The sequence below is a fragment of the Physeter macrocephalus genome, chromosome 4 (assembly GCF_002837175.3).
Source record: "Physeter macrocephalus isolate SW-GA chromosome 4, ASM283717v5, whole genome shotgun sequence".
NCBI lineage: Eukaryota > Metazoa > Chordata > Mammalia > Artiodactyla > Physeteridae > Physeter > Physeter macrocephalus.
The window spans coordinates 81,882,913-81,909,499 of NC_041217.1; the positions used below are offsets into that span (position 1 = coordinate 81,882,913).

The 26,587-nt window shown below is 46.2% G+C and overlaps 1 protein-coding gene across 1 annotated transcript in view; it reads right to left on the reverse strand.

Annotated features, from left to right (window-relative positions):
• Positions 1 to 4,235: 4,235 nt before the first annotated feature.
• VANGL1 (VANGL planar cell polarity protein 1) overlaps positions 4,236 to 26,587 on the reverse strand; it is a 54,430-nt gene continuing 32,078 nt past the window's right edge. Inside the window, exons 5-8 of the mRNA XM_007101664.4 lie at positions 17,050 to 17,183; positions 15,470 to 15,602; positions 14,043 to 14,277; positions 4,236 to 10,269 (exon numbers count right to left, since the gene is read on the reverse strand). Coding sequence (XP_007101726.1) covers positions 10,009 to 10,269; positions 14,043 to 14,277; positions 15,470 to 15,602; positions 17,050 to 17,183 — 763 coding nt within the window. The 3' untranslated portion in view covers positions 4,236 to 10,008. The remainder of the gene's footprint in view (positions 10,270 to 14,042; positions 14,278 to 15,469; positions 15,603 to 17,049; positions 17,184 to 26,587) is intronic.

Consider the following 26,587-nt stretch of genomic DNA (forward strand, 5'->3'; position numbering starts at 1 on the left):
TCTTTTTCCAAGGTCCTGGATCATCTTCACTATCATTATTCTGAATTTTTTTTTCTAGAAGGTTGCCTATCTCCACTTCATTTAGTTGTTTTTCTGGGGTTTTATCTTGTTTCTTCATTTGGTACATAGTTGTCTGCCTTTTCATTTTGTCTGTCTTTCTGTGAAGTGGTTTTCGTTTCACAGACTGCAGGATTGTAGTTCTTCTTGCTTCTGCTGTGTGCCCTCTGGTGGATGCGGTTTTCTAAGAGGCTTGTGCAAGTTTCCTGATGGGAGGGACTGGTGGTGGGTAGAACTGGCTGTTGCTCTGGTGGGCAGAGCTCAGTAAAACTTTAATCCACTTGTCTTCTGACGGGTGTGGCTGGGTTCCCTTGGACTGGTGGTGGGTAGAGCTGGCTGTTGCTCTGGTGGGCAGAGCACAGTAAAACTTTAATCCACTTGTCTTCTGATGGGTGTGGCTGGGTTCCCTTCCTGTTGGTTGTTTGGCCTGAGGTGACCCAACATTGGAGCCTACCCGGGGTCTTTTGTGGGGCTAATGGAGGCCTCTGGGATGCCTCACACCAAGAAGTACTTCCCAGAACTTCTGCTGACAGTGTCCTTGTCCTAATGGTGAGACACAACCCCCCCACCCCCCCACAGGAGACCCTCCAACACTAGCAGGTAGGTCTGGTTCAGTCTCTTATTGGGTCACTGCTCCTTCCCCTGGGTCCCGATGTGCACACTACTTTGTGTGTGCCCTTCAAGAGTGGAGTCTCTGTTTCCCCCAGTCCTGTCAGAGTCCTGCAATCAAATCCCGCTAGCCTTCAAAGTCTGACTCTCTGGGAATTCCTCCTCCCATTGCCAGACCCCCAGATTGGGAAGGCTGACGTGGGGCTCAGAACCTTCACTCCAGTGGGTGGACTTCAGTGGTATGAGTGTTCTCCAGTTTGTGAGTCACCCACCTAGCAGTTATGGGATTTGAGTTTATTGTGATTGCGCCCCTCGTACCATCTCATAGTAGCTTCTCCTTTGTCTTTGGATGTGGGGTATCATTTTGGTGAGTTCCAGTGTCTTCCTATCAATGGTTGTTCAGCAGTTAGTTGTGATTCTGGTGTTCTTGCAAGAGAGAGTGAGAGCACGTCCTTCTACTCTGCCATCTTGAACCAATCTCAGAGATCTCGGTACTTAATCTTGTTTGACTAAATATTCTCTAAGCCCCAATGCAAAGCTAATTTAACAACTATTAGCACCGTTAAGAATGTGCTATTGATTCTCGAAAGTCTATCTTATCCCAAGAAGTTTTTGGCAACATGGTGTCATCTGTTCAGATTTGCTGAGGATAGCCAATTGCTGAAGAAATAGGAAGACTATCTCCTTGGCTCAGTAAGAAGGTTTCCAATGGGGGATGTTCTCTTTCCTCAGGTTAGCAAAGTCCCCCAGCAATATAGGCATCATGATGGGAAGCAAAGCAGCATGGGGATGATAGCAGAGGTCCCAGGCCCCATTCTCTGGGCATGGAATGACCACAGTCACCTAAGTGTCCATGCATTTATTTTAATGCACCTGCAGACCCAAATGGTTGCAAGGTGAATTAAGGACCTTTTTCAAATTAACCTGGTATTTCATCGATCAGAACTCTTTGGAGCAGTGATGACCAGAATTCTTAATGATCACCCTAGTCACAGATGATTAGGTTACACCCAGTAGTTTTAGCATTGAGTGCACTGCCATGTTCTCATTCATTCAGTCACTCATTCCAATATTCACTCAATGGACCCATAAAGCTGGTTACCACATGTGGATCACAGAAGGCAAAATTGAGTGGGTAAGATGGGAGAGTTGAGCAAGGAAACATGTTTAAAGCCCCCGTGTCAGTTCTACAAATGCATCATCATTTTGTCTGAGACATTAGGAATTCTCAGAACCGCAGAAACACGTTCAGATGTAAATATAGAGAACACATCCAGAAGGCAAATAGAGTTTTGATTTTCCACGTCAGCATTAGCCTGCATAACTAGAAGATGCTGCATGATACCAATAGGGAATTACCAAGTCTCTCTTTTGCAGGAATACTGCCCATTCCCACACTACTACTGGTGGTTCTTGTCTCTGGCACTGGGCAAGCAGACAGTGGCTGTAGCTGATGCCATCCTGATATCCCTCACTCCACTTCCATAATCTCATAGTTTATCATCTGACATTCTTGAAACTCTTCCAAAATTCTATATCTGTATTATGGGTAATGAATGAAAAAGAGAAGTCTTTGGTTTATGTTTGCATACGCTTTTAATCTTTTCTTTAGTAGGTTTTGCTTGTGCAGGTGTAAATTGTGCCCATCTTGGCCAAGAGAAACAGAGCTTATCAATAATCTATACAATGAATATCATCAAATCAATTACTTTCTCTGATCTTTATCCATGCAACAGGTAAGAATCTGACTGTGTGGTACCAGCATTCAGTAAGGATAGCTGGGAGTAGCAGAAGACCAGCTCCAATATTTCTTTGTCAAATAATCAAGTTCCCTTTAAATAGACCTATCGAAAATAAGTCAATAATTTAAATTGAATTAGCAAGCCATTTGCAAAAACAATCCAACATTCATTCACCCTCCTCACAGTTCCAGGGTCTGACATTTTCCTCCCGCCTTACTTGACTCAAAGATCTTTTTTCACTTGCTGATTTCCTTAAAAGGCCTGTTTCACCTCCAAGTTTTAGAGCCTAAGAATTTAATTTTCCCGTTCAATCTATCTTTACAATTATCTTGATTTTCAGAGAAACTTGACAGGTTATATTTAAGAGGGTATCAAAATTATTCAAGAGTGAAAATGTTCCTTAAAAAGTAGAAAACACTTGTGATTACCAAAGGGGAAGGGGGGAGGGATAAATTAGGAGTTTGGGATTAACACAGATACACTACTATATATGAAATACATAGATAGCCAACAAGGACCTACTGTATAGCACAGGGCACTATACTCAGTATTATGTAATAACCTATAAGGGAAAATAACCTGAAAAAAATATATATGTATAACTGAATCACTTTGCTGTATACCTGAAACTAACACAACATTGTACATCAACTATACCTCAATAAAAAAAAAATAAATAAAATAAAAAGTAAAACTTTTTAGATTGAAGTAATCACATAAAAAAAAGTAACAAAATGTAATTTGGGATTTCAGTTTATTTTCCAAGTTTTACAGTATAAAAAATGTAACATGTAAAATGTTTTACAATTAATTGGAACGGGGGACCCAAAAGAGAACAAAATAACTTGGATTCCAGGTACACTATGCCCCTCATAGACTCTAACATTGTTACTGATGTTACAATGAAAAGAGGCTTCACTGCATACATCTTATGAATATATGTAAATGTACTTGGGCAGATGGTTGCTGGTAGTATAATTCATTCACTCACATGTTTGCAATGTCTCAGTAGAGCCCACCACCCAGTTTATGCAGGAAGTCACACTCAGACTTTGTCATACATATCTAGTGATTGTGCATTTTGCTAACCAGCAAAACTTCCCCTTCTGGTTACAAAGTGCAGTATTAACTAATAAGGGAGAATGAAAAAGACCCCTGGCCACATCTCTGCACAAACAGTTACGGTCCCATCAGATAGACAGACGGTTTTGTCACTGAAGTTGCTGGGTTGATACTGGATTCAAAATCCAGAAATGTAAAGTTCTTTCAACACAAAAGCGATGGTCAAATAAACTTCCCTTGAGTAAGATCTGGCCCCAGCCTCTCTGGTCTTCTCCCAAGCATCTTTGTTGAGGAAGTAGTCATCACAACACGAGTTAATTCACCACCCCAGTGAGCCAGTATCCACCACTGCCCTCATCCTGGCTGGTGTCCTGCACTCTATGCAATAGTTGTCATAAACAACTGCTTGGAAATCAAATTTTGTTAACCATGTCATAATTTAGGAGTCCCAGAGGACTTTGCTTTTTAGTTAAAGCCTACTGTAAATCCATTATAAAAATAAGGACTTATCAGCAAAGTTTGGATTTTTTTTAAAAGGATGATCAACGCTAAGTGAATATTCCATTATTTCTATAACTGAGGGGCGCTGGTAAATGGAAAGCGACCGCCACCTCTCTCCACCTGGCCCCTGGAATGGTGATGGTGTATAACTGTTTAAATTCCCTACAACATGAATTGAACTAGACTTGACACCCGCAGATCAGATGCCTGGGTCCTACTACTAATTCCCTGAGCAAGAGTCTCTGGCCTCAGACATGAAGCTTTCCCAAGGTGAGGGCTTTGGGGGGTTTAAAAACTCCTAAAGGATGACCTCCTTCAGAATGAAAGCTCATGTGCACAAGGGAAAGCTCAGATAAATACAAGCAGATACAAAACCAGACACTGCACATTCAAATATTTTTATCCAAGTATTATTTCAGCGCCAAAAGAAGTGCCAAAGACACTCAAGATAAAAGCCTGGGAATTGGTCACATTTGTCCCCAAGGCTTAAGAGTGTTTTTATCCCACTAAAACAAGGACAAAACACTGATGTTTTCAAGCCGAGAGATATCAATTGTAGATTGCTGGCGCCATATTGGGAGTAATATTTCACTGTGCTGCTTCAGGTGTCAGAAATCTGTTGTTGTGTTGGGGAGACTCTAAAACAACCCATTGAAGAGATTTATGTTACAGGTGAAACAAAACAAATTGGGTTACCTAAGTAGAAATGGGACAGGCCTGGCAAAAGGGACCCAGAGTACGAAAATCTAATTTTATTCAGTAGTTATACATTCCCTATTTACCCTCTGAAAATGTGTCCTACCCGTTCCTAATAAGCAGCAATGCTGAGAGGTGTGTCATCTTTCTTTTCTTATCCTCTACTGAAAGCAAACAGCAGGAGAGAAGGTAGTTTATGCACAACTAAACCAAAACCTCAAGACATTGGAAGAGAGAAAAACAGTGTGCTCAGAGTCCTGTTTTATGTCTAGTGATTAAAACTCTAGAGGGCAAATGTGGGGAAAAGAGTGGGATGCAAAGTGCTTGCTGAGAACTTGAAGTCAAGGATGGAGGCCAGGGGCACCAGTCCCAAACCTCCCTAGGCTGGGCTGCAGGCAGTCCCTCTCCCACCCCAACCAGTGGAAGCTGTTGGGGCATAATGTTGACGAAGCACCAGGAAGAGGCCTCCTCAGGTTGGAAGGAGGCCAGGTGAGCCCCTGCACACCTCCCCAAGGTGCACACCTGCCCAAGCCAGCAGGGTGGGAGTGGAGGGGGAGAGGGGCAGAAGCAAAGGGTGGCTGCCAGAACAATAGCATCTGAGTCCTACAGCAGGTGCAGCGATAGCAGGGCTGGTTTTTCCTAAGGGAAGGAGGATTCTCAAGTTCATTCCATCAAAATTCCTGAGAAATTTGCCAGCACGGCGGAGCAGCTTTCCCTGGAGCCACAGCTCTGGTGCAAACCCGAGGTCAAAGAACAGATGTGATTCCACCTCCAACGATCCCCCAATCCCAGGTTTTGATTCAAGGTTAAGTATCCTCAGGTCTCTCCTCCACATCCAGAAAATGCCAAATTATTTAGGTAATACTTCAATGTACAGTGACTGTGGGATTGGAATCAAACATTAGATTTGAAATTTCATGTATTAGCCATGAGATTTTAAGCAAGTTCCTCCCTCTCTGATTAACCCTTTTCTTACCTGTAAAATTCAGATAACGCCTACCTTAAAGGAATTCACATTCTAAGACAACGCCTAACATACGATACCTGATAGATACATCTTATTACCCTTCTCTTCCTTCTTTGACCAAAATATATTTTGTCAAAAATGTGACCCCAAATCTAATTTTCTGGGCATCCACTTGGTTAAACCTCAATATAGAGATTTCAATGTAGTGTCTAAGGTACCTTATTCACTACTGCACTGAATATCATTCAAAATCTGTGCTATGGGCTTAAGAATAACTCATATTTTATTTATAATGGATTATGACCACAAGGTTACATAGCAGTAAATTCACAGTAGTGATTTATTTTTTGTAAAACAAGACTCACAAAGCACAAACACTACCCAGAAATACTTACATCACTTTACAATTGCAGGGTCTCTGCTGGACTATTTGAATATTATGGCACCATTTCTGTGCTTTTAGTAATCAATCTTTTTTTAAAATGAAGCTCAACTTTTAAGTTATATTGAGAAATCTATGGTAAGGCTTCCGGGGTAGTGAAGTTGGAGCAGTCATTATCATGGAGCTTGACCTTTCTTTGATTCTTGTTGTTTTCAGGTCATAAAGTCCTGAGGCAAGAAAGTCTAATGGACTTGCCTACAGGACAGCAGGCTCTCCAGAAGACACTGCTGTGCTAAAGCCATTTACTCCTGGGGAGAAGCCAGTGTAACCTAGGAGAAGGAGTAAAGGAGGGGAGGGAGAAGTATCTGGCTTTAGAGTAACCTCCCAGAAGACGGGTGCTGTTAGGATATCTCTCAAACACAGGGCATATGTAGAAACACATGGACTTTCACACACTCATCTATATAAACACATCCACAAGTTATTTGCTGAGATACACACCCATCTGTTACAGATAACACAGATGTTCAGATGGCTAACATAAACATGCCGTCCATCTGGTAATTACACTCAGAGAAATGCTCACATATATGGAAACACACACCCACAAACAAATATGCGTCCCAGTGTAGGGAGCCTTCCATAGCAGGGTTCACATAGACGGGAGTAAACCAAGGACTTGATTTTGCTGATTTCACTGAGTGGCTGCTACACTCACTCTCCCGGGAGAAAGTAAGGAGGGGCAGGGTCATCAGTTTCTGTCAGCCTAACAGGCTCGTGGCTTCCCACAGGGCTACAGCCTTATCTATACACACGCACACCAAAGTGACCAGGAGACACAAGAGAGTACTCGACTACCACCAACTATGGTGAAGACAGTGGAGCACCTCATGCCCACCCAACACACACCCGAACAGCCAGTCTCCCCACTGCAAAGGAGGTCCGAGCTCTGGCAATGATGAGCCGCAGCACAACACACACACACACACACACATACTACGGCCACTTTCCTCTATCCATTGGCTGTACGGAATTTGTCCTGTGCGTAGACAGAGGACAGAGAGGGAGGAAGGGAGATGATGACAGCTGGGCAAAAAATGGTCAAGCATTTTCTCTAGGGCTTACTTTAAAAACTTTCGCAAAACTATTACACGTTTTGACTTAACTGATAATGCAAAGGATGGATCAATCACAAAACCTTAAAATCCCTTCCAGCTCTAAGAATGCAGACTTCAATGTTTAGTTCGTGGACGATTAAAAATTGTCATTATCTTCAAAAGTACACATTTAAGAACAGAAACTATCTACTGGTTAAAACATCACCAGGGAAGAGAACGACCTCAGACATATACTCCTCATTAAGTTTTTCTACTCCTTACTGTTGAACGTTCACATTTTAATAACAGGTTGAAAGTTATAGAAAATCTATAAACATTTCAGGCAAACAAAATCTTGTATCCTCTAATGTGAACTTATCTTCTAATTCTACTAGACCAGGGCACAGTTTACTCCTTTTCAAAAGAAGAGCTTATTGACTGCAAGAACTGAAAAGGACTGTGTTCAATTGTATGATACAGCTTTTCTGAAAACTTATATTTTTTAAAAAATGCCATTTACATTGTTCCCACTGCACCAGTAACTCAAGCTATTAAGAGTTTGCAAGTGCAAAGGCTTGATACAAAGATCCTGCATTTTATTACGTTGTTCTTTCGAAAAGGACTCAATACAAAGTCAGTGTAAAAAAAAATCAATATTCAATTTAAAACAGAAACAATAATTTCACAAAGTCTGACATTCTCCTATGCAAAGAGTGGGAGAGAGAGAAAAGAAATTCTTTAATTTAAACCTTTCTTCACCCTGCTGGGAGGGCAGGCACCAAAGCCATGAATCCAACTTAACCCCTTCTGGACTGATAATTGAAGACAGGATTGTAAGCACAGTTTTTTAGAATGTTGATGGATAGTGTCATTATTAGGCATATGCATATACATGTATGGCACTTCTATTGCTGGGTTTCTGATGCAGCAGCCTCTGATACATTTAGTCTGGGACAGTATAACCTTTATGCAGCCAAAGTCTCTTATACATTCACCATCCCTTGCCCAGTCTCCCAAAATATATTCCTGAGAAAGACATTATCAAAAGGAATGTCCGGCTTGAAGGGACCTAAAGGCAAAACTAAGAAGAACAAAAGCACCATGGTTACATGGTATGTGTTTTTCATAAACGGAAACCATGTAGTTAAATAGTATGTCTTGGTTCCACACCACACCGACTGGTTTCTCCTTCCTGCTTTTCCAACACATCTTCTTGTTGACCTGAAGGCTGTGGATTCAAGAACGCTGTTTACTTTTTCAGGTACAGGTGTGTGACAAATATCGAAAGCCAATTTTGGTTTAAGACAGTAATAACAAACACTGCACCACTTGTGGAATGCATAAACCAGAAAGGGTACATGCGAACACATACACAAAGAGTATTTGACAGTATCACCCTTGGCTATAGCAAGGTGACTGGTTACCCTAAACACTGGGGAAAAGCGAGAGTGAACACTTTGCAAAGGTTTGCTGTGGATACAGGAAGGCAGATGGAGGAACTGAAGGCCGCTGCAGGGCTCTGCCCATTGGCGCCTCCACTCGCCCGGCCCGGCTGCTCCCCTGGGCCCGGGCCCAGGCAAGCCCACCGAAACCATCTAAGAAACAGACCAGGCCGGCATCATTCTGGATCACAAGCTCGGCTCCCTACTTTCCTTTCCCCAAATGCTGCAGCTTGCCCATTCCCCTTCCTCAATTTACTGCCAACTACGAGTGATTCAGCACCAGGGCCTAAAGGAGCCTGTGCCCGGGTAGTAAGGGGCGGAGGTGATGAGCGCGCACAGTGGTCAGAAGTCAGGGGCTGGACGCCGCAGCTGTCCCTTGGCAGGGCAGCTTGCTATGGAGCTTTGTGAGGATGTATCTCCCGGGAAATGGAGGCTCCGAGCTGAACTTGCCAGTCCCTGAGTCACAGCGTGGGTCTCCCCCTGGTGGGTGTAGAGCAGTGGGAGGAGGATGGGGGCGGAGGGGCTCCTGCCGCAGCCTGAAAGGGACATCCCAGCTGGCATGCCCTCCCTGGGACCTACCTGGGGGGTACCTCACCCTTCCCTACGTAAACAAACAATCCGTGGGGCGGACCTGAGGCTGTGCATGGAGCCCGAGGGCACACGTGAAGAGCCAGGTCCTGGGCGGCTCTGAAGGCTGGGCTCCCTGGCTGGGGGATACCAGCCAGGTAGGGTGTGGTGTGTTTTGGGGGGGTGGGGGTGGGATGGAGTGGGGACAGGTAGGCCATCACTGGGTTAGGAAGGGGCTACCTGCTCAAGCTGGTAGGCAAGCAGGTCAAAACCGGGGCAGGCAGATTCTCTCTTTGGGGAAAAAAATAAAATCATTAAGATCTGTAAACTGACAGTGCACGTTTGTCGTTGTGATCTTTCTCTGCAGAACCTAAGGCAACAGAGAACAAAGATGAAGGCAGGCGTTTCGTGAACAGCCCATGGCTCCCGTGGTGCCGGATGTTTACATATATAAACACGTGTGGACATGTCCTGTCTGGTTCCCTGAAACAGGACAAAGACGTGTGCCCAGAGGCCCACGAGTGGGATGGCCAGAAGCCAGGGCAGGGCTGGGTGCTGGACGAAAGGCAGGGACGAGTGGTAAGGCGAGGTTCCCAAGAACCTCCAGCTCCGCTTTGGTTTGCAGCTGTCACAGAAACGCCAGGGAACGGCTTCTCGAGACGTCCCATCCCCAAGTCAGATGTCATCAGTCACATTTTTCCAGGACGGACATCTTCTGCTTCCTTCCAAATAAAGTGCAGATGGTCAAAGGACCCTGGTCTCTCATCTGCCAGTTCAGTCAGCAATGAAGAATAATAAAAACAAAGATGCCCCTCTGGTATACATATATATCTCTCTCTATATATTCTTTTTTTTTTTTTTTAATAAAGCCACAAATATAGAACTTTTAAACCGACGTCTCGGACTGTAAGCGAAGGACAAATTTGTGAGACTTGGGGTCTATGAACTCTTCCGAGAGCATGATGAACGGAATTTTCTTCACATTGACTACGAGGCTGAAGTCCAAGCATTTGAGGACAAAAACGAGTCCATCCCGCAGCCCGCTGGTCACGGCCTCATCACTGATGAGCCGCCACTGCATGGCGAGCCAGCGCTCCCGGTCGTACTGCAGCGTGGGACCCGTGCTGAGGTACCGCTCGAGGAAGGCCTGCAAGGACAAGCGGAGATGCTATTAGGGAGGGAGCACCCGCTCCAGGCGATGCTGCTGGGGGCTGCCTGCTCTCACTCCTGGGAAAACATGTCCTCCCAACAAACCAGGATGGCCCCGCAGATCACACCCAATTCCATCAGGCCTGCCCAACGGAGTCCTTGCCGGGGAGGGAAGGCTCCCCTACTTTCTCACTCTCCAACCAGCGGGTGGTAAGCACAGAGGCGAGGAAGGTAGGGTGGCTGGTACCCACGTCTGCCCAGAAGCCGTGGCTGAGGCACCAGCCGCCTCTAAGGGCCTCGGTCCCGCGGCCCAGGCCACGGCTTGTACCTGTTCATGGGTCGGCCTCCTCCCATCCCGAGAGCTCCTCGGGGCAAGTGCCAGGCACGGAGAAGCACTCTGGGAATGTGAGCTGTAGAAATACAGGGATATACCTGCACACACAAAAACGCATGCTCTGCCCTTACTGCTGTGAGCCTTTGGATGAGCCGTTTAACCTCTCTCTCTCTGTGGGTGGAGGAGATGACAGCGCTAATGCACAGGGCTGCTGTGAGGACAAAGTGGTCGACTCCAACCACCTCACGGTGCAAAGGTTGTTTTATGGTGGATGGAGTGTGCGCGTGGCAAGTCCGGGGGATGGCCGGGCCCCACGTCCACCTCCCTCTCTCTAGGCTCTAGCAGGGCTGAGCTCCGTGGGTTCCTCGACATTCCCCTCGATATGTGCTGTTCCTCCTGCTGAATGTCGTCCTTCAGCAAGCTGCTCCTGGCCCTTTAAATCTTCTCACACCACTCCCTGAACCTCTCAGACAGGCGAACACGTCCTCCTTTAAGTGCCTATAATCATGGGCATGACTCCCGTGTGACATTTTACTTTCTGAACAATTACGGACAACTTGCTTGTCTGAGGCCTACACTAAACTATACTCTCCTGGAAGGGAGGAACTATTTTTTAAATTTGGATTTTCCATGTGCCTGGCATATGCTGGGGGGCTCAACAGCGTGTGTGTTACATCAATAAATACATCGATTTAGCTTTGAGAAAGAAGAAGAAAGAATGAACCAGGGATCCAGACAGAAAATATTAGGATACAACATTCTGGTCCTAAACACAGGACACAGATGGTTTCTAAGTGTATCCTCTTCCAACCACACCTCACTGCTGCTGCCAGGTACATTATTTCTGATCTATAAGCATACATTCTAAGGCAGAAGGGAGAGTTGTGCCTCTACCACAACACACACTCATATAAAAATAACTCCTATGTGGGAATTTCCTGGCGGTCCAATGGTTAGGACTCAGTGCTTTCACTGCTGGGGCACAGGTTCAATCCCTGGTCAGGGAATTAAGACCCTGCAGGCCACGAGGCACGGTCAAAAAAGAAAAAAACAACTCTTATGAATCATAAGGAAAAGAAACAGCTCAACAGTTAGATAAATGAAATTAATAAGACAATTTATAAAAGAATAGAAAATTAAGATATGAAAAGATGTTCTATCACATTAATAGTTAAAGAAATATGACTTCAAATAATAAAAATATATTTCCCTCCTCTTAGATGGGCAATGGTCAAAAAGAATGATAACACCCAATGCTGGCAAGGGTAAGGGGGAAATAAACGGTCTCATATCCTAAAGGCAAAAGTGTAAAACAGTAACACCCCTTAGAAGGACAGTTTGGCAGGATCTGTACCTTTGATCCAGCTGTTCCTCTACTAGAAATTTATCCTTCAGAAATACTTGCATACATGCACAAACACATATGTAAAAAAGAGATATTCACTGCAACACTGTTTAGACCAGGGATTGGCAAACTTTTCTTTAAATGTAAATATTTTTGGTGTTGCAAAGGCACACACTGTCACAACTACTCAACTCTGCTGTAGTAGAGAGAAAGCAGCCTTAGACAATCTGTAAACAAAAGGGTGTAGCTGTGTCCCAATAAAACTCGATTAACAAAAACCACCAACCCCTGGTTTACACTAATGAAAGATCTTAATCCAAATGTGCATCAGTAGGCAATCCATTAAACAAACCATGGTTTTCAGTGGAATAAGACGCAGCTATTACAGGGAATGAGTCAGATCTGTGTCACGGAGATTGGGAAGTACTGACATGGAAATATAGCCAAGAGACAGCTTTAAGTGAAAAAAGCAAGTTTCCAAACTTTACCTATATGGTATGAGATCCCATTTCTGTTTCTTTGTTTTTCTTTTTTTTTTTATCCATTTCTGCTTTAAAAACACACAAACACCTGAAAGAATATACCCCTACTCTTTATATCAGTAAGAACTGTCTGGGTTAGGGGAATGATAACTTTGCTTTGTACATTATACTTTTCTTTAACGTTTCGATTTTTATACAAAGATTATTAGTTTTAATTCAGAAAAGTATACTTCTTTTAAATGAAAAAGAAAGCAACCAGGAAACTTAAAAAAAAAGAAAAAAACCTTGAAAAAAGGAAAACCACCACTCCCATTCTATGTGGTACGAGCTATCACTTTGCACATGCAGACATATTGTCCTCACTTGTAACCACAGTGTTCAAAGCTTTTTGCATTCTGTTTTTTATAACTTAATATTCTAACAAAGATTCTTCCATGTTTTAACAGGTGAAATACTGTAATATGTAAGCCACTGTTCTATTTTTAAGTTATTTCCAGTTTGGAGTTAATACAGATTATTTTGCAAAAATCATGTGCATATATATTCATGAGTATAGCTGACTGTGCTGAGTACTTTTTCTAGGAGAGGGATTAGTGAGTCAAAGAATATGGGAGATGTTATGGCTTCTTACTGAATATTTCCATATTGCTTTTCTAAGGATGGTTACAGGTTAGTGACAATGCAACCAGCAGTTGTATATTACAAGGCAACGTATGAACACAGGTCCTTATACTAATAATATCACTACCAAGTATTATATGTGTACTATATGCAAGCTCATTTACTTTCTACCACATGATTTACATGACATGCTGCCATAGTTAATATAATTCTCATACAACAATCCTATCAGGTAGATACTATTATTATCCCCATTTTATAGAAGAGGAAACAAGTGAAGAGTAACTTAGGCAAAGTCACAAACCAATTAGGTGGTGGAGTCAGGATTTGAACCCACTTCTGTTTGAAGAGAGGTCCTTTGCTGAACCCTTCCTCTACTTTGCCTCCTTGGCCACAGCCCTCTATTAGATGCATGGTTGTTTCTTCTAACAGCCCCCAAAGTGTGCTCATGTCATAATCCAAAAGAGCATTCAGTAAAACTAACCCCCTAAGCGCCAAAACACCAAAGTGATGGCACATTTTCTATTGTTGATAATAATGGCTATTTATTTGGTCCTTATATTATGACAGACGCTGTTTTAAGCACTTCACGGGAATGGACTCTCTTAGTTCTCATGACAACCCAATGAGGTAGATATTAGTATTATCCCCAATTTACAGACTAACAAACTGAGGCACAGAGCCATTAGGCTCTTGGCCCAAGGTTTCCCACTAGTTGGTGGAGGTGCCAGGTTAGAGTGAGTCAACTTGGCCCCAGAATCCACAGAGCAACCTGAACTACTACCTGGACTGTCTCTAAGTGAAAGTCTTTCCTCTGCTTGAATCTAGAGGCCTTCAAAGGCACATTTTAAAAACGACTGTACCAAAACAACATAAAATAAGTGAGAATCATTCATTCTTATTAGTTGGTGCTTTAGAGAAGCCTTTGATTTTATCATTCCTGGTAATACCCTAAAATGGGACTTTCCAAGCTCGGTGACAAGTCGCACCTTTGGGGTCATGCTGTTGGTGATGCAGAAGGCCAGGTGCTGCAGGATGCTCTCCATGCTGTGGAAGTGCTGCTGCCGGGTGGTGCGCAGGTACTTCTGCAGAGCCCGGGCCATGGAGGGGAAGATGGCCTGGGCGGCCTCCCTGGGGTCCATCACCTCCCCTGGGGCTTTCTGATACTCCTCAGCCTGGAGACGCTGGATGTGGATGAAAGCCTCCTCCACTGCAACCACCAGCCTGCAGGCGATGAAACACAGCAATCAGGACCGTGGTGCAGGGCTTAAGAACAGAGCCATACTGAACGTGGGATGACTCCTCCCAGTCTGCCACCAGCTCACCCAAGGCTCCAGTCCTTAGCTGTCACACCAGATGGTTGGGAGAGGAGGGAAGGGGAAAGGAAGGCAAAGGCAAAAATAATACGTGGAATGGGGGCTCCAGAGTGAGGCGGAAGGGGGCTGGAAGTCGGAGATGACTTCTGTTCTCAATTCTGCCACTAATTTACTTGGGAGACTCACTTCAGTACCTTTCATCTTTACAGTGAAGGGTTAGATGAAAAGCGTTTTAAGGCCCCCTCAAACTCTGGCTACAAAAGGCTCTGCCTGCACTGAGAGCTGGCTGGTGGTGCAGAAGCAGCCTTACAGAGAGCCAGAGCTGTATCCCCAGATCCAGCCGCCCATACCAGCAGCCCCTGGGAGAAAAGAAGGAAGGGGCCCAGCACACATGATGAAAACCATCTTTGTCCACTTCGGCTAATGTGATCAGATCTTGAAAATCAGCAAGAGCCTGGGGATATAGGGCGGGCCACTCAAAGTGCTGGGCTGAGGGCCAGCAGCTTCATCATCAGTTGGGAATTTTAAAGAAATGCAAATTCTTGGGTGGGCCCCACTCTAGACCTACTGAAAAGTTAAGTATCTGTTGCGGGTAGGGCCCAGAACGTGAGATCTGTGTTTTAACAAGTCCTCTTGGTGATGCTTTTGAATGCTAAAGTTTGAGAAACACTGGAGCAAGACTCCCTCCATAGGCCCAAGCAGGTCATGTTTATAAACTGAAATTTCATTCTGGTTAAAAAAAAAGTCTTACAGAGAACAGACTGTGGGTTGCCAAGGGGGACGGGGTTGGGGGAGGGAAGGACTGGGAGTTTGGGATTAGCAGATGCAAGCTGTTATGCATAGGATGGATAAACAACAAGGTCTTACTGTATAGCACAGGGAACTGTATTCACTATCCTGTAATAAACCATAATGGAAAAGAATACGAAAAAGAATGTATGTATATGTATAACTGAGTCACTTTGCTGTATAGTAGAAATGAACACAACATTGTAAATCAACTACACTTCAATAAAATAAATTTCTGAAAAAGAGAGTTAGTATGCCATTCAGAAGAGAAGTGTTACAGGCATGCTAGTTTTGGAGGGTGGGCACTGTACCTTGCTCTCCGCTTCTTCACCCGCCGTTCATGTTCTGCCTCCTCATAATACAACTCGTTGTGGCTCGAGTCCCTGCGCCGAGCAGCTGCAGCGATCATTGCCCGGGACTGACCAGCGGCGTTATTACTGGGGCCTTTGGGGGAAAGGACGATAGAGGAAGGACAGTTTTAATGCCTTGGGGCTGCGAAACAGAGCAGAAAACTAGTCCACAGTCTGTCAGTACCGTCCGCCCATCCCCTGTGAAGCACATACACAAATCCCAAAAGTAACTTCCCAGAAGGGTGAACAGGACCCCTGCTCTGCGTTCAAAATGCTCACAAGAAGAAGGAAATCTCCCAAAACCCCAACTTGATGAGTGGAAATGGAACAAGAACTCCGAAGGAGATGAAGAATGCTTGACAATTAAAATGCTGGCCCAAAATAGCACAGACTATGCTGAAGATGTTACTTACCATCTGTTACATAAAGTTCCATTTTGGCCATAAGGGCAGCTGGAACATTCATTTCAGCGACAAGACAATGGGAGAGAATGAGAGGGATGGGGGAACAGGACAGAGGAAAAAGAGAGTCAATGGCCACGGAGACATTGACCACACACGTGCTGGAGTGTCATGGTAGCCACAACTTTTACAGAAAATACCCATGCTTGGGGTCTTGCAAAATGTCATGTTTATTAATACACACCTAGAACTCCTGGTCTCGTTCCCCTGACCACAGACTGCCTTAACTTTTCAGAAGGACGAGGCAGATCGTATGCTTTCTTACGCAGCATCTACTTAATGGCCTGGCTTGCTAGTGGGATTCTGCACTAGGTTTGTGAAATTTACCAATCCTTTAGGATTCACAAGCAAGTGCACATCTCATAGAGCCAAAAACAAAAAAAGGAGGAGGATATTGTCACTAAAACTGACACCGCCTATAAATCACTCGACTTGTTAACAATATGATCCTCTTTTAGGCTTTGCAAAGCTCTTGCCCTGACCCAAGGTACCTGGCAAGAAATGACACCGTGTCCTGTTTCTTGCACTTAACCATCTGATAGCCCGAAACACAGCTCTGATGTCCCCAGCCTGGCCTCCGGCCTCCAGCCACCCACTCAACTCTGGTTCTCAGCCAGGACTGACAAATGCCTGTAAGAATCTCACCAGAGGCCTGAATTATAGTCTTAATGGATTGGGGTAGCTGAATCTTCGGTAATTTATCCAAATTTTGAAAAGCAGCCTTTTCATATGAGCTTTCAATGTAAGATGTTCACAGCAGGAGGCAGGAAACCCACTTCACTACTATTTCATGTAGTTTTCATAAAATCCTCAAATGAATGAATCTCCCACATATGCAGACTATCAATCAACATTTCTCTAAAAATATCTTTGTCAGGAAAAAAAAAAAAAAGGGAAAGGAAAGAAAGGAAGAAAAGGCAAAAGAAAAAGAAAAAAGGAAAATTTGCTCTGAAATGAGAATGTACCATAAAGGCAGACCCTGAGAGGGGTAGAACCAAATGGAACATACAGTTTAATCTAAGTACTGGGTTGGCCAACTGCTGCCTGCACCCACCAGAGACACCACTTCAAGGCACGTACCATCTACGTTGTAGACTTTCAGCCCGGCCATGTGCTTGGCTGCTCGGAATTTGGAGGCTGTTAGGAGGTTGGGGTTATAGATGGTGAAATCTTTATAGTAATTTTCCAGAACCACCAATGCTGCTCGCTGGATACTGAGAAAAGAAGGCAAAATTAATGCAGTTTTTCCAAGCAGGTCCTATGTGAAAAAAAACCCTCTTTTGGAGTCAGGTAAAAGAACAGATCACCAAGGATAACCGCACATAGAAGGCTCCTGGGTTTCACTACATCTTTTGTCTCCAGGACAAGAATTTAAAGATGAAACTTAAGTCCCATCGTTCAGTGGCTTCTGTGCGTTCTCCCAGGCTACATTATTAGCCGCACCCCATCTAGCCAATAGGCGAGAAAGGAATGTTATACCTTCTAATTTAGATTTGCTTAGGCTACACAGAACGTTCCCCGTTTTCTCAGTTTATAGAAGAGCAAACTGAGGACCCCCAAAAGGTCAAGGACTTACAGATGGCTGCAGAGCTACTGAGTGAAACAACAAAGTGTAGATTCAAGTTTGTCAGGTCCTAGAGCCGTGTTTCTACCTACACCTCATTGCCCCTGATGGAAGGAATGTAGGGTTTTCAGTTTTCCGTAGGTCAAAACAACACCCACACAGGGCAAAGTGCACTGGAAAAATACTGGCTGCAAACACTAGTTAATCCTGATTCCTACTCTCCATCCTATCCATCCCAGGCCAGCGAGAGCTCCCTCTTTCAGAGGAAACAAGATCCTTTTCCCTGAGCCCCCTGAGGCCTCAGCTGAGACCTCACCCTTTCTTGGTCTTCAAGGCCTCCTGCTCCATGGGCTGCTGTTTCCAGTCCTCCGCAGGGGTGTGTGAAGAGGACTCCACTTGCCAGTGTCCTGTGATCTCTAACCTGTCACCAGCTTGGCTCCTCTGAGAGCAGCAGAGAGGAGGTAGCAGGGTGGGTGAAGGGGGCACCCATACTCAGTACTGGTCGCAAAAGAACATGCTCTTGGACACAGATACAGGACACTCACCACTTCAAAGAGTGACCTGTAATAACAAAGCCAGAGATTTTACATACCTCATCTCATTTGACCCTCACAATCATTCAAGGGAAGAAAACCAAGGCCCAAGAATCTATGACCTGCAAACAGGACACATCTACTAAACAGCAGAGCTGGAACTCCAACCTGCTCCTTCTCCCAGATGTGTGGCCACTGTAGGACAGTGTACGTATGCACTGACCTCTCCAGGTCTCTTAGATGTTCACCAACAACCAGTGTACTAAACTCCACATAGTTATTTGTATCTTGCCCTTTGTATTTTTCTTCCTGTTTCCCTGCTAAGTAGGTGAGCTTATAAGGATTATTTACAATAGCCTGGGCACCAGGATAGGGCTGCCTTCAATTCCTGGATGACCACACTGCCTTCTACAGCTCTCCGAGTGGCTCAGGGTTCTTCACACCAAGACAAGACAGCCCCTCACCCATCAGCTTGACACTCTGCCAACCCAGTCCTCAGCTTCCCTTGGGGCTGTGCCCCCAGAGTTTAACATGGAGTCAAAACACAATCTAGAAGTCAATCAGCTAATCTCCTTGAAAGCAGAGTCACGGCAATGCTTTCTTACTTATATCCCCACAGCGCCTCGATCCGTGATCTGCATTCAGTTGGGGCTTAGTATCAATCTAGATATGCACACTCATGCGGGGCTGGGGAAATCTGGGAAGACCAACTTCCAATAACAGAAGTATAAGATTCCTAAGAGCAAATCCACATTCAAAAGCCCTAGTCATTTAGTTTTCCAGTCACCCACTCACCACTCTCACATTTAAGAACCTATGTCAGCCAAGCTCTGGGAATGCCAAGATAGGGTGGGAGGAGCTTCTCCTTGCTGGCATATGTGGAACAGAAGCTCTGTGACCACCAACTGGAATACACAGGGGCTGAGGAAGCACAGAGGAGGGCTTCTAACCACCTAGGACTTGGGTAGGCATAGGAGCAACTTCCTGAGGAAGTGAAGTGGTCCTTGAGTTGAGGTTTGTGTGTCATAGATCTTTGTGCAGAAGTCCTCTTGGCTTCCACAGACACCCCTGCCCAGGGGATCCCCGGCTCAGCATGGCCAGCCTCCTCTCTGTCCCTGTGTCCGTGACACTCTCCCACGGGCGGGGCACGTGCTGCTTCTCTACCTCCTGCTCCATCCTGAGGCTGACGGCGGCCTCTGCCTGCTCACTGATCACACACGAACACTCCCTCCTATGCACCTCCACCCGGCTGCCCAGGCACTGCTTTTCCAAAGTCTCTGGGCTTTTTGGAGATGAGGACCCCTCTACACAGAAGTAGGTCTGTTCACGTGCACAGACTTGCCGCATGCAGGCTACTTCATCCCAGGCTCGTGTGCTGACATGGACACATCTCAAGGGGCCTGGATTCCAGCAGAGAAGTATTTCCCTGATCACGATTTAAAACTTAAAAAGGCAACTCAGAGGTTATTCTCAGGCCCGTCTTCAAAGCAAACCCTCTTGTGGTTGTGGGGTTTGGCTTTTCTGTTCAGCCAGCCCGCAAGGAGGGGCCCAGGGCATCACACTACCTCAGCCGGGGCCTGCAAGGCAGAGAGGGAACAGCTGGACCGGAGCCTGGCGGCCCTGTTTCCCAACCTCTCTACCCCCAAAACCACCATGCTGCCCAGAGAAGGGGTGTCTGTCCACACCCAGCTCTGGCAGGGGCCTTGCTCTCCAAACTGGGCAAGTCCATAATCAGCATTACGCCAGAGCCCTGGGTGGCCTGGGGAGGGCTCAGGGACTGGACAGGAGCCTCCCCAGGCTCAGGAGCCTTTGCTCAGAAAACCAAACAAGGGGCAGAGCTCAGGTGATGTTTTCTTTCTTCAGCCCCGTCTCAACAGAGAGGCACCACAAAGCCCCAGAATCGGCTGTGGACCTGCCCGCCTCCACAGGCTGACAAGCTAACACGGGAGCTAAAAAAAAAGTTGAGATTTGGATTAAAATCCAACCTACCTTTCTTCACCTTTTTGAAGAGAGCAGACTATGTAATATACAATGTAAGTCTGGTTAGTGAGTCAGGGTGATCACCAGCCCGAATTAAGGACTGGGCTGTGCCTCGTATGTATCAGAGGGGAGGTGTCAGAGCCCTTAGGAGGCAGGGGCTCCTCCTGGTGCCCATGTTGCAGTCACCTTGAGTACTCACAGCCGTTTTTTCTCATTCTTCACCATGTTCTCCCTCACTACTGGCTACCAAAGTCATTCCTAGCTGCCGTCAACCTAGCTGCCTCAGGCAATGATCCTCTGTTCTTGTACATCTTCCACCTTGGTATAAATAGAGAGAACGGGCTTTGCCCACCGGAGTGAGGAGCTCTGCTCGGGCTAAGTGATATCTGCTCCAGTACGGCAGTCCGATGTCGATTTCAATCCCAAGTCTAAGGGCTTTCTCATTTCTGTTCTGGCTCCTGATTCATGCTCTGCACTGGTTGAGTTTGTTAGATAACTTCAGGATAAAAGAAATCTACGACTACTATATCATTTGGCATCTACTGAGGGGACACCCTGCAGGGCACCCTAGCATCAGCCTAAGTTATGGCTCCACAATGCCAGGATGCAGGAGCACCCCTGTCCTCAGCCAGTGTCGGGGTTCAGAAGCCCCCTGCCTCTGCTCCTCGGCATCTTCCAAATATGGCATCTCACAGGGTCAAAGCAGGGCTGATGTCTTTCAGGAAGCCTTTTCCAACCCTCCGGTCCCAACTGACCTGTCAGGGGAGTCCCACGGGCGAGGTTCGCTCTCCAACAAGCCTCGGGAAAGTTCCCCGCCCCGAACCAGGGACACCTGCGGTGGCTTCCCCACGGTGCACGGTACTCGTTGGCTCAACCTGCACGTTTAGGAAACCCTAGTAATTGCCACAGGTATAGGATCAGTTCTGAGCATGTATTTCATAAAACCATGGAGTTTCCAGAGGCAGAAGGGCCTCAGAGATGAACAAAAGCAAATCCTTCAACTAGCCCCCGTCTCCGGACCAGACTGCCTCTGGGGAAGGAGGGAGGCAAGAAAAACTGAGCTGGTGAGAAATTTGCTGCCTCTCTTATGACTACCACAGTCATAGACAAAAGATAGTAACCTGACTAAACGATCCTCATGCAGAAACCCCGTATACAGGCAGGCGGAGCCTGATGTCCAGACTGATTGCGGACATGGCCACACCAAAAACCCATGGCAGGGAGCATTTTCCCAAGATACGGAACTCTGAGCTCAATAATTACTGCATTCCAATACACCGTCCCAGGGAAATACCCCTTTTCACAGACCACATATATTTGTGGAAAACAGCGCATGGATATGCATAGCTCATAACAGAAATTCACTTGAGACCTGCACATAAAAACACAAGTATAGGGCTTCCCTGGTGACGCAGTGGTTGAGAGTCCGCCTGCCGATGCAGGGGACGCGGGTTCGCGCCCCGGTCCGGGAAGATCCCACATGCCGCGGAGCGGCTGGGCCCGTGTGCCATGGCCGCTGAGCCTGCGCGTCCGGAGCCTGTGCTCCGCAACGGGAGAGGCCACAACAGTGAGAGGCCTGCGTACCGCAAAAAAACCAAAAAACACACACAAGTATAGGAAGTATAGGAATCCCAGATACGCCTAGAAAAGGACAACATGGATGATGGACTAGCCATGATCAGGACCAGAAGAAGTTGATGCTGTTCCCAGTGGGAAAGTAACCCCCTCAACTCTACTTGGTCCAAACTTGAGCTCGTGGATGAGACAGGGCAGCAGTGGATCAGCACAAATGTCTGAGGGAATTGAACAGCCACGGCTGAATCTGAAACTCACCCTTGACCATGTTGCCTGACTGGTCTATTTTCTTTTCAGGACAAAGAGGGTGCAATGTGAAATGCTATGTCTAATCAGCTACAAAACATCTTCCAGTGTCAGTGACAACTGTCATACAAAACTGCCATGGCAATGGAGGAGAGGGCTCACCCTCGTGCTACATTTCTAAAACACATTTGGAGAGAAGCATCTCCGAACACAGTTCAAATTTTAGTTCCTAAAACTCTGAAAGACATGTTTTTGAAAAACAAATTCTGAAAAACAAAACCAAACTAACGCCCTACATATCTGTACCTCCACAGCCTCTCCACTCTCTCTGAACGTGGGTTTAGGATGCACACTGTAAATGGTGCAGCCTCAGGGCCCAGAGAGCATGACCCTTGACTCTTCCATTTATTCTTTGACCTTGGACGAGTTAACTCCTTTCTCCAAAGCTCAGATCCTTCATCTGTAAGATGAGAACATAAAACAACACAGAAAACCCTGCTATAACACGGTAAGTGGGCTCCAAAACAGTCAACTGTAAAAATGTATTACTACAAGGTTAATGAAGTGACTTGGGCCAGCCCGGTGCAGGTAGCTGGCCAGAAAATCTAGTGACAGACTGCAAGACCCAAATATACAGGTTTGGGCTGAGGTCTGGAGTCACCCGTGGTAGTTGTCTCATGAGCTTAAACGTCAATGGGGACAATTCCAAATTCAATGACTTTCCGAGACTTTAGTGCCACTTTAGTGGCACTGAGGCCACTAAAATTACTGGAGACTCAGGAGTCCACCCTCCACTTTCCTATTTCCCAAGGAGAAGCTGCCTGCCTGGTTTAGGTTTTTGTTAAAGATTAAATGAGATAATATATTTTAAAGTGCCTGACCCAAAGCAAATGGCTTATGAATGGTAGCACCGTGAGCTTACACATCTGTGTTTGTTGGGGAGGCCAGTCTGTCCCCTATGTGTACCTGTACTGCCCTCCCCACCAAGGGCTACCACGAGGGCACTACTACAGGAAATGGGCCAGGACCATTGCTCTCCTTAGGGACTTAGACCATAAAGTCATGCTACTCTCTGTTTTTAAGCAGTATTTGCTGCCAACTCTCAGCCTCCTGAAAAATCAAACCTATAGCTACTGAGAGGCATCTGTGGAACAAAAAGTAGAAAAAGCACTGCCTTGGAGTCAGAAGGCCTGGATTCCAGATCTGATCCTGCTACTCCGGAAACCATATAAGTTACTTCCCCTTTCTGGGCCTGTCTCTTGGCTGATGATAGAGAGGGAATACCAACTATTGCATTTGGTTGTTGAGAAGAGCAAATGAAATACTGCCAGTGAAAACATTTATAAACTTACAGGATTATACAAATATAAAATAGTATCATATTACTAATGAGTCTGAGCATTTTGTAGCAAGGGATGGGGTTGGTTGTTGGCTAAAATGTTCACACAGTTCCTGGACATAAAAGCATGACCCAATCTCCACTTATATATATATATTTTGTTTGTTTGTTTGTTTGTTTATTTTTTAACTTATTTATTCTACTTTTGGCTGCGTTGGGTCTTCGTAGCCGCGCATGGGCTCTTCTCTGGTTGCGGCAAGCAGGGGCTACTCTTTGTTGCGGTGTGCAGGCTTCTCACTGGGTGGCTTCTATTGTTGCAGAGTACGGGCTCTAGGTACGCGAGCTTCAGTAGTTGTGACACACAGGCTCAGTAGCTGTGGCTCGCGGGCTCTAGGGCGCAGGCTCAGTAGTTGTGGCGCACGGGCTTAGCTGCTCCGCGGCACGTGGGATCTTCCCGGACCAGGGCTCGAACCCGAGTCCCCTGCATTGGCAGGCGGATTCTTAACCACTGTGCCACCAGGGAAGTCCCTCCACTTATATTAAATCAGAAAATTTTTGATATGAAAAGAGTTTTAGGGTTCACCCAAGCATAGACTCAAGAATTGAAGAAATCAGAGCCCATCTAGTCCCAACTTGCAATCCAAGCACCAACGCTTTAAAACATCCCAGAAATCATTCAGCCTCTGCTTGAAAAGAAAATATGCTCTCACTTTGTACTGAAATGACCTTATTTTAAGTTCTCCCCATTGGTCGACCCACAGCTTCCTTCCGCACCCAAGCCCCTCTTTCTTGTGAAAGCCCATCATATACTTGAAGAAAATAACTGTGGACATAAACCTCCTCCCTTTTAACCTTCCTATTCTGCAGATAAGGGCCCTGAGGCCTAAAAAAGTATGTGCACACCACCCCGCCCCCCCATACAGAGGTGTCTATTTCCTATTCATTCACTTTCCTCGGATTTGATTGTGGCTTCTGCAATTAAACTAGAACATGCTATTAAAATCAGAAATATTAAGGCTGTAAGAGCTCACCCAGTCAGAGGCCTCACACTCCGCAGCTTTAAGTTCTCCCAGAGCAGGGAGAAAAGGTGAGATAGGGCCAGGTGGGGAAGCCTTGTTCGGGTTTTAGCCACTTCTTTTCAAATGTTAATTGCTCCCTTGAGCTGTGTCAACAAAAACAGCTTTCCCACTGTGTGAAAAATGAGCAAGCATTTCCTACATACCAAAGCCCCACCTAAACATTAGCTAGCTGCCTTTATTTTGACTGCCTGGGTATGTGCTGACAGGAAAGCTCTGGAGAGAGTGTGCTGGTCATAGAGTGAAATCTGCAAAGGCCCCGCTTCAGGGTTACTGTTCATTATCCTGCCAGTCAACTAAGGATGCTAACATTCAGAAAGATTCTAATGACCAGCCTTGACCACTCCATCCAAAGGCAAGTAGGAATTAGGAGCACCTGCTAAGTCCTGCTAAGTCCCAAGTGCTGGGATGGATGTGAACGACACCTCAAGGGGCTCACACTTCCGTCGGTGACAACCACCCAAACAGGTAAGTACAGCTGAGTGACTTGGGGCCCAAGACAGAGCATGTGAGTGTGGGTGGGGAGTTTCAGGTGAAGATCCACAGAGGAGGCAAAGCTGAGTCTCAAAAGATGAATGATGGTCACACCATGTGGACGACAGCCTACAAAGCCAATTCCAGGCAGAGGAAGCAACGCAGGCAGAAACAGGCTGGTGTTCAACAGTCCACCTAAATGGCTACAACAAGAGCAATGGGGTCACAGTGCTGAGTCCTAGGACAGCTCTGAGAAACCTGATGGGGTGGGTTGAAGAGCATCTCCCCAAAATCCGCATCTACCCAGAAACTCAGAATGTGACCTTATTGGTCTTTACAGATGTAACTACAATTAGTTAATAAGATGAGGTCGTACTGGTGTCCATATAAGAAGAAAATAGGACACCCAGAGAAGGCCGTGTGCTGACGGAGCTGAGATTGGAGGGATGCAGCTACGAGCCAAGGAGCACCAAGGATTGCAGGCAGTGGCCAGAAGCGAGGAGGAGCAAGGGAGGGCTCTTCCCTGGTGCAGAGGGAACGTGGCCCTACCAACACCTAGATTTCGGACCTCTAACCTTCAAAACTCAGAGAGAAAATTGGTTCAAGTCACTCAGTTTGTGGTCCTTTGCCAGCAGCTGTAGGAAGAGAAAACACTTGTACTTAGGGAAAGCAGGGTGGAGGCAGGTGAGGGCAAGGCTGAGCTGAGGTTAGGTGGCCGAGGCGCTGCATGAATGGCAAAGGGGAGAGGGTGAGGAGAGAGGACGAGGGAGGGAAAGGTCGGTGGGGGCATGGGGGGGTAGCAGAGAGGGTGAGCCAGCTGAGAAGACCCAGAGGACAATGGCCGTAAAGGAGCCTGGGTACCACGGCCACCGCATCTCCTGCTCTTTAAGGCATGCCTACCCGGTAGGTGAATTTCAGGCTGGAACCCAGGTCTTTGAGACAACTCTAAAATGCAGGATCCAAAATGAAAGTTGACTCATCTTCTTGGGAAAATTCCCACCCTGGGAGAGAGCTTGAGGCCCTCGGTTTCACCTGACTGCTACTTCTCCCCAGGACAGTCAACAAGGGTTACATCTTCCTGAATGTGTGGGCTTCACTGCTCCCTGGACTTGGAGATAAACTGACTTTGTGACTGAGAGTCAGGACCATTTGCAGTAACATTCGTGTGAGTCCCAGAGACGCACATATAATTAGCCCCTGAACGTTGCTGCCACCTCCTCTGCTGAGAACCGGACACACGAGTGTTCATACCTCCTGGCCCTCCTGTCCTTCAATTAAAATGTTTGTCTTACAGCTGCATTGGGGGCAGTAGCTTACACAAGTCCCACACAGATAACAGGCAGTGATCAGCTGGGAACTTGAGGACAGGGAGCGGCAAAAACTGGAATCGGCTCCTATTTACCGACAGGTCTGGGTTAGGATGCAGGAAGATCTGGGAGAAAGGCAGGATGTTCTGGGACCTTCGCATGATAGAGCAGGGGGGACACACGTGGCTGCCTGAGATCTTGAGATGTGAGGCCCATCCTGAGAGGGGACAGTGGCCAGCATCCCTGTCCTGCTGGGGAGGCCCATGGAGGCCCTTCTCCAGGCCACATGGATTCTCCAGTGACCCAGGCATGCCGGCTCCTCAGCTTCAGCGACCAAGTTCTCTGAATCGAGATTCGAAAACTGGCAGGTGTCCCTGGACGAGGCTTTGAACACCAGCTGCAGACAAGCGCTGCAGGGGATCCCCATTGAAAGATAGCAAACTGAGACCAGAAGCCGCATAGTCCTATGGGGGAAGGAGGTGAAATGTGCTGTCTGGCGGGGCACACAGGGCACTTCTCCAAGC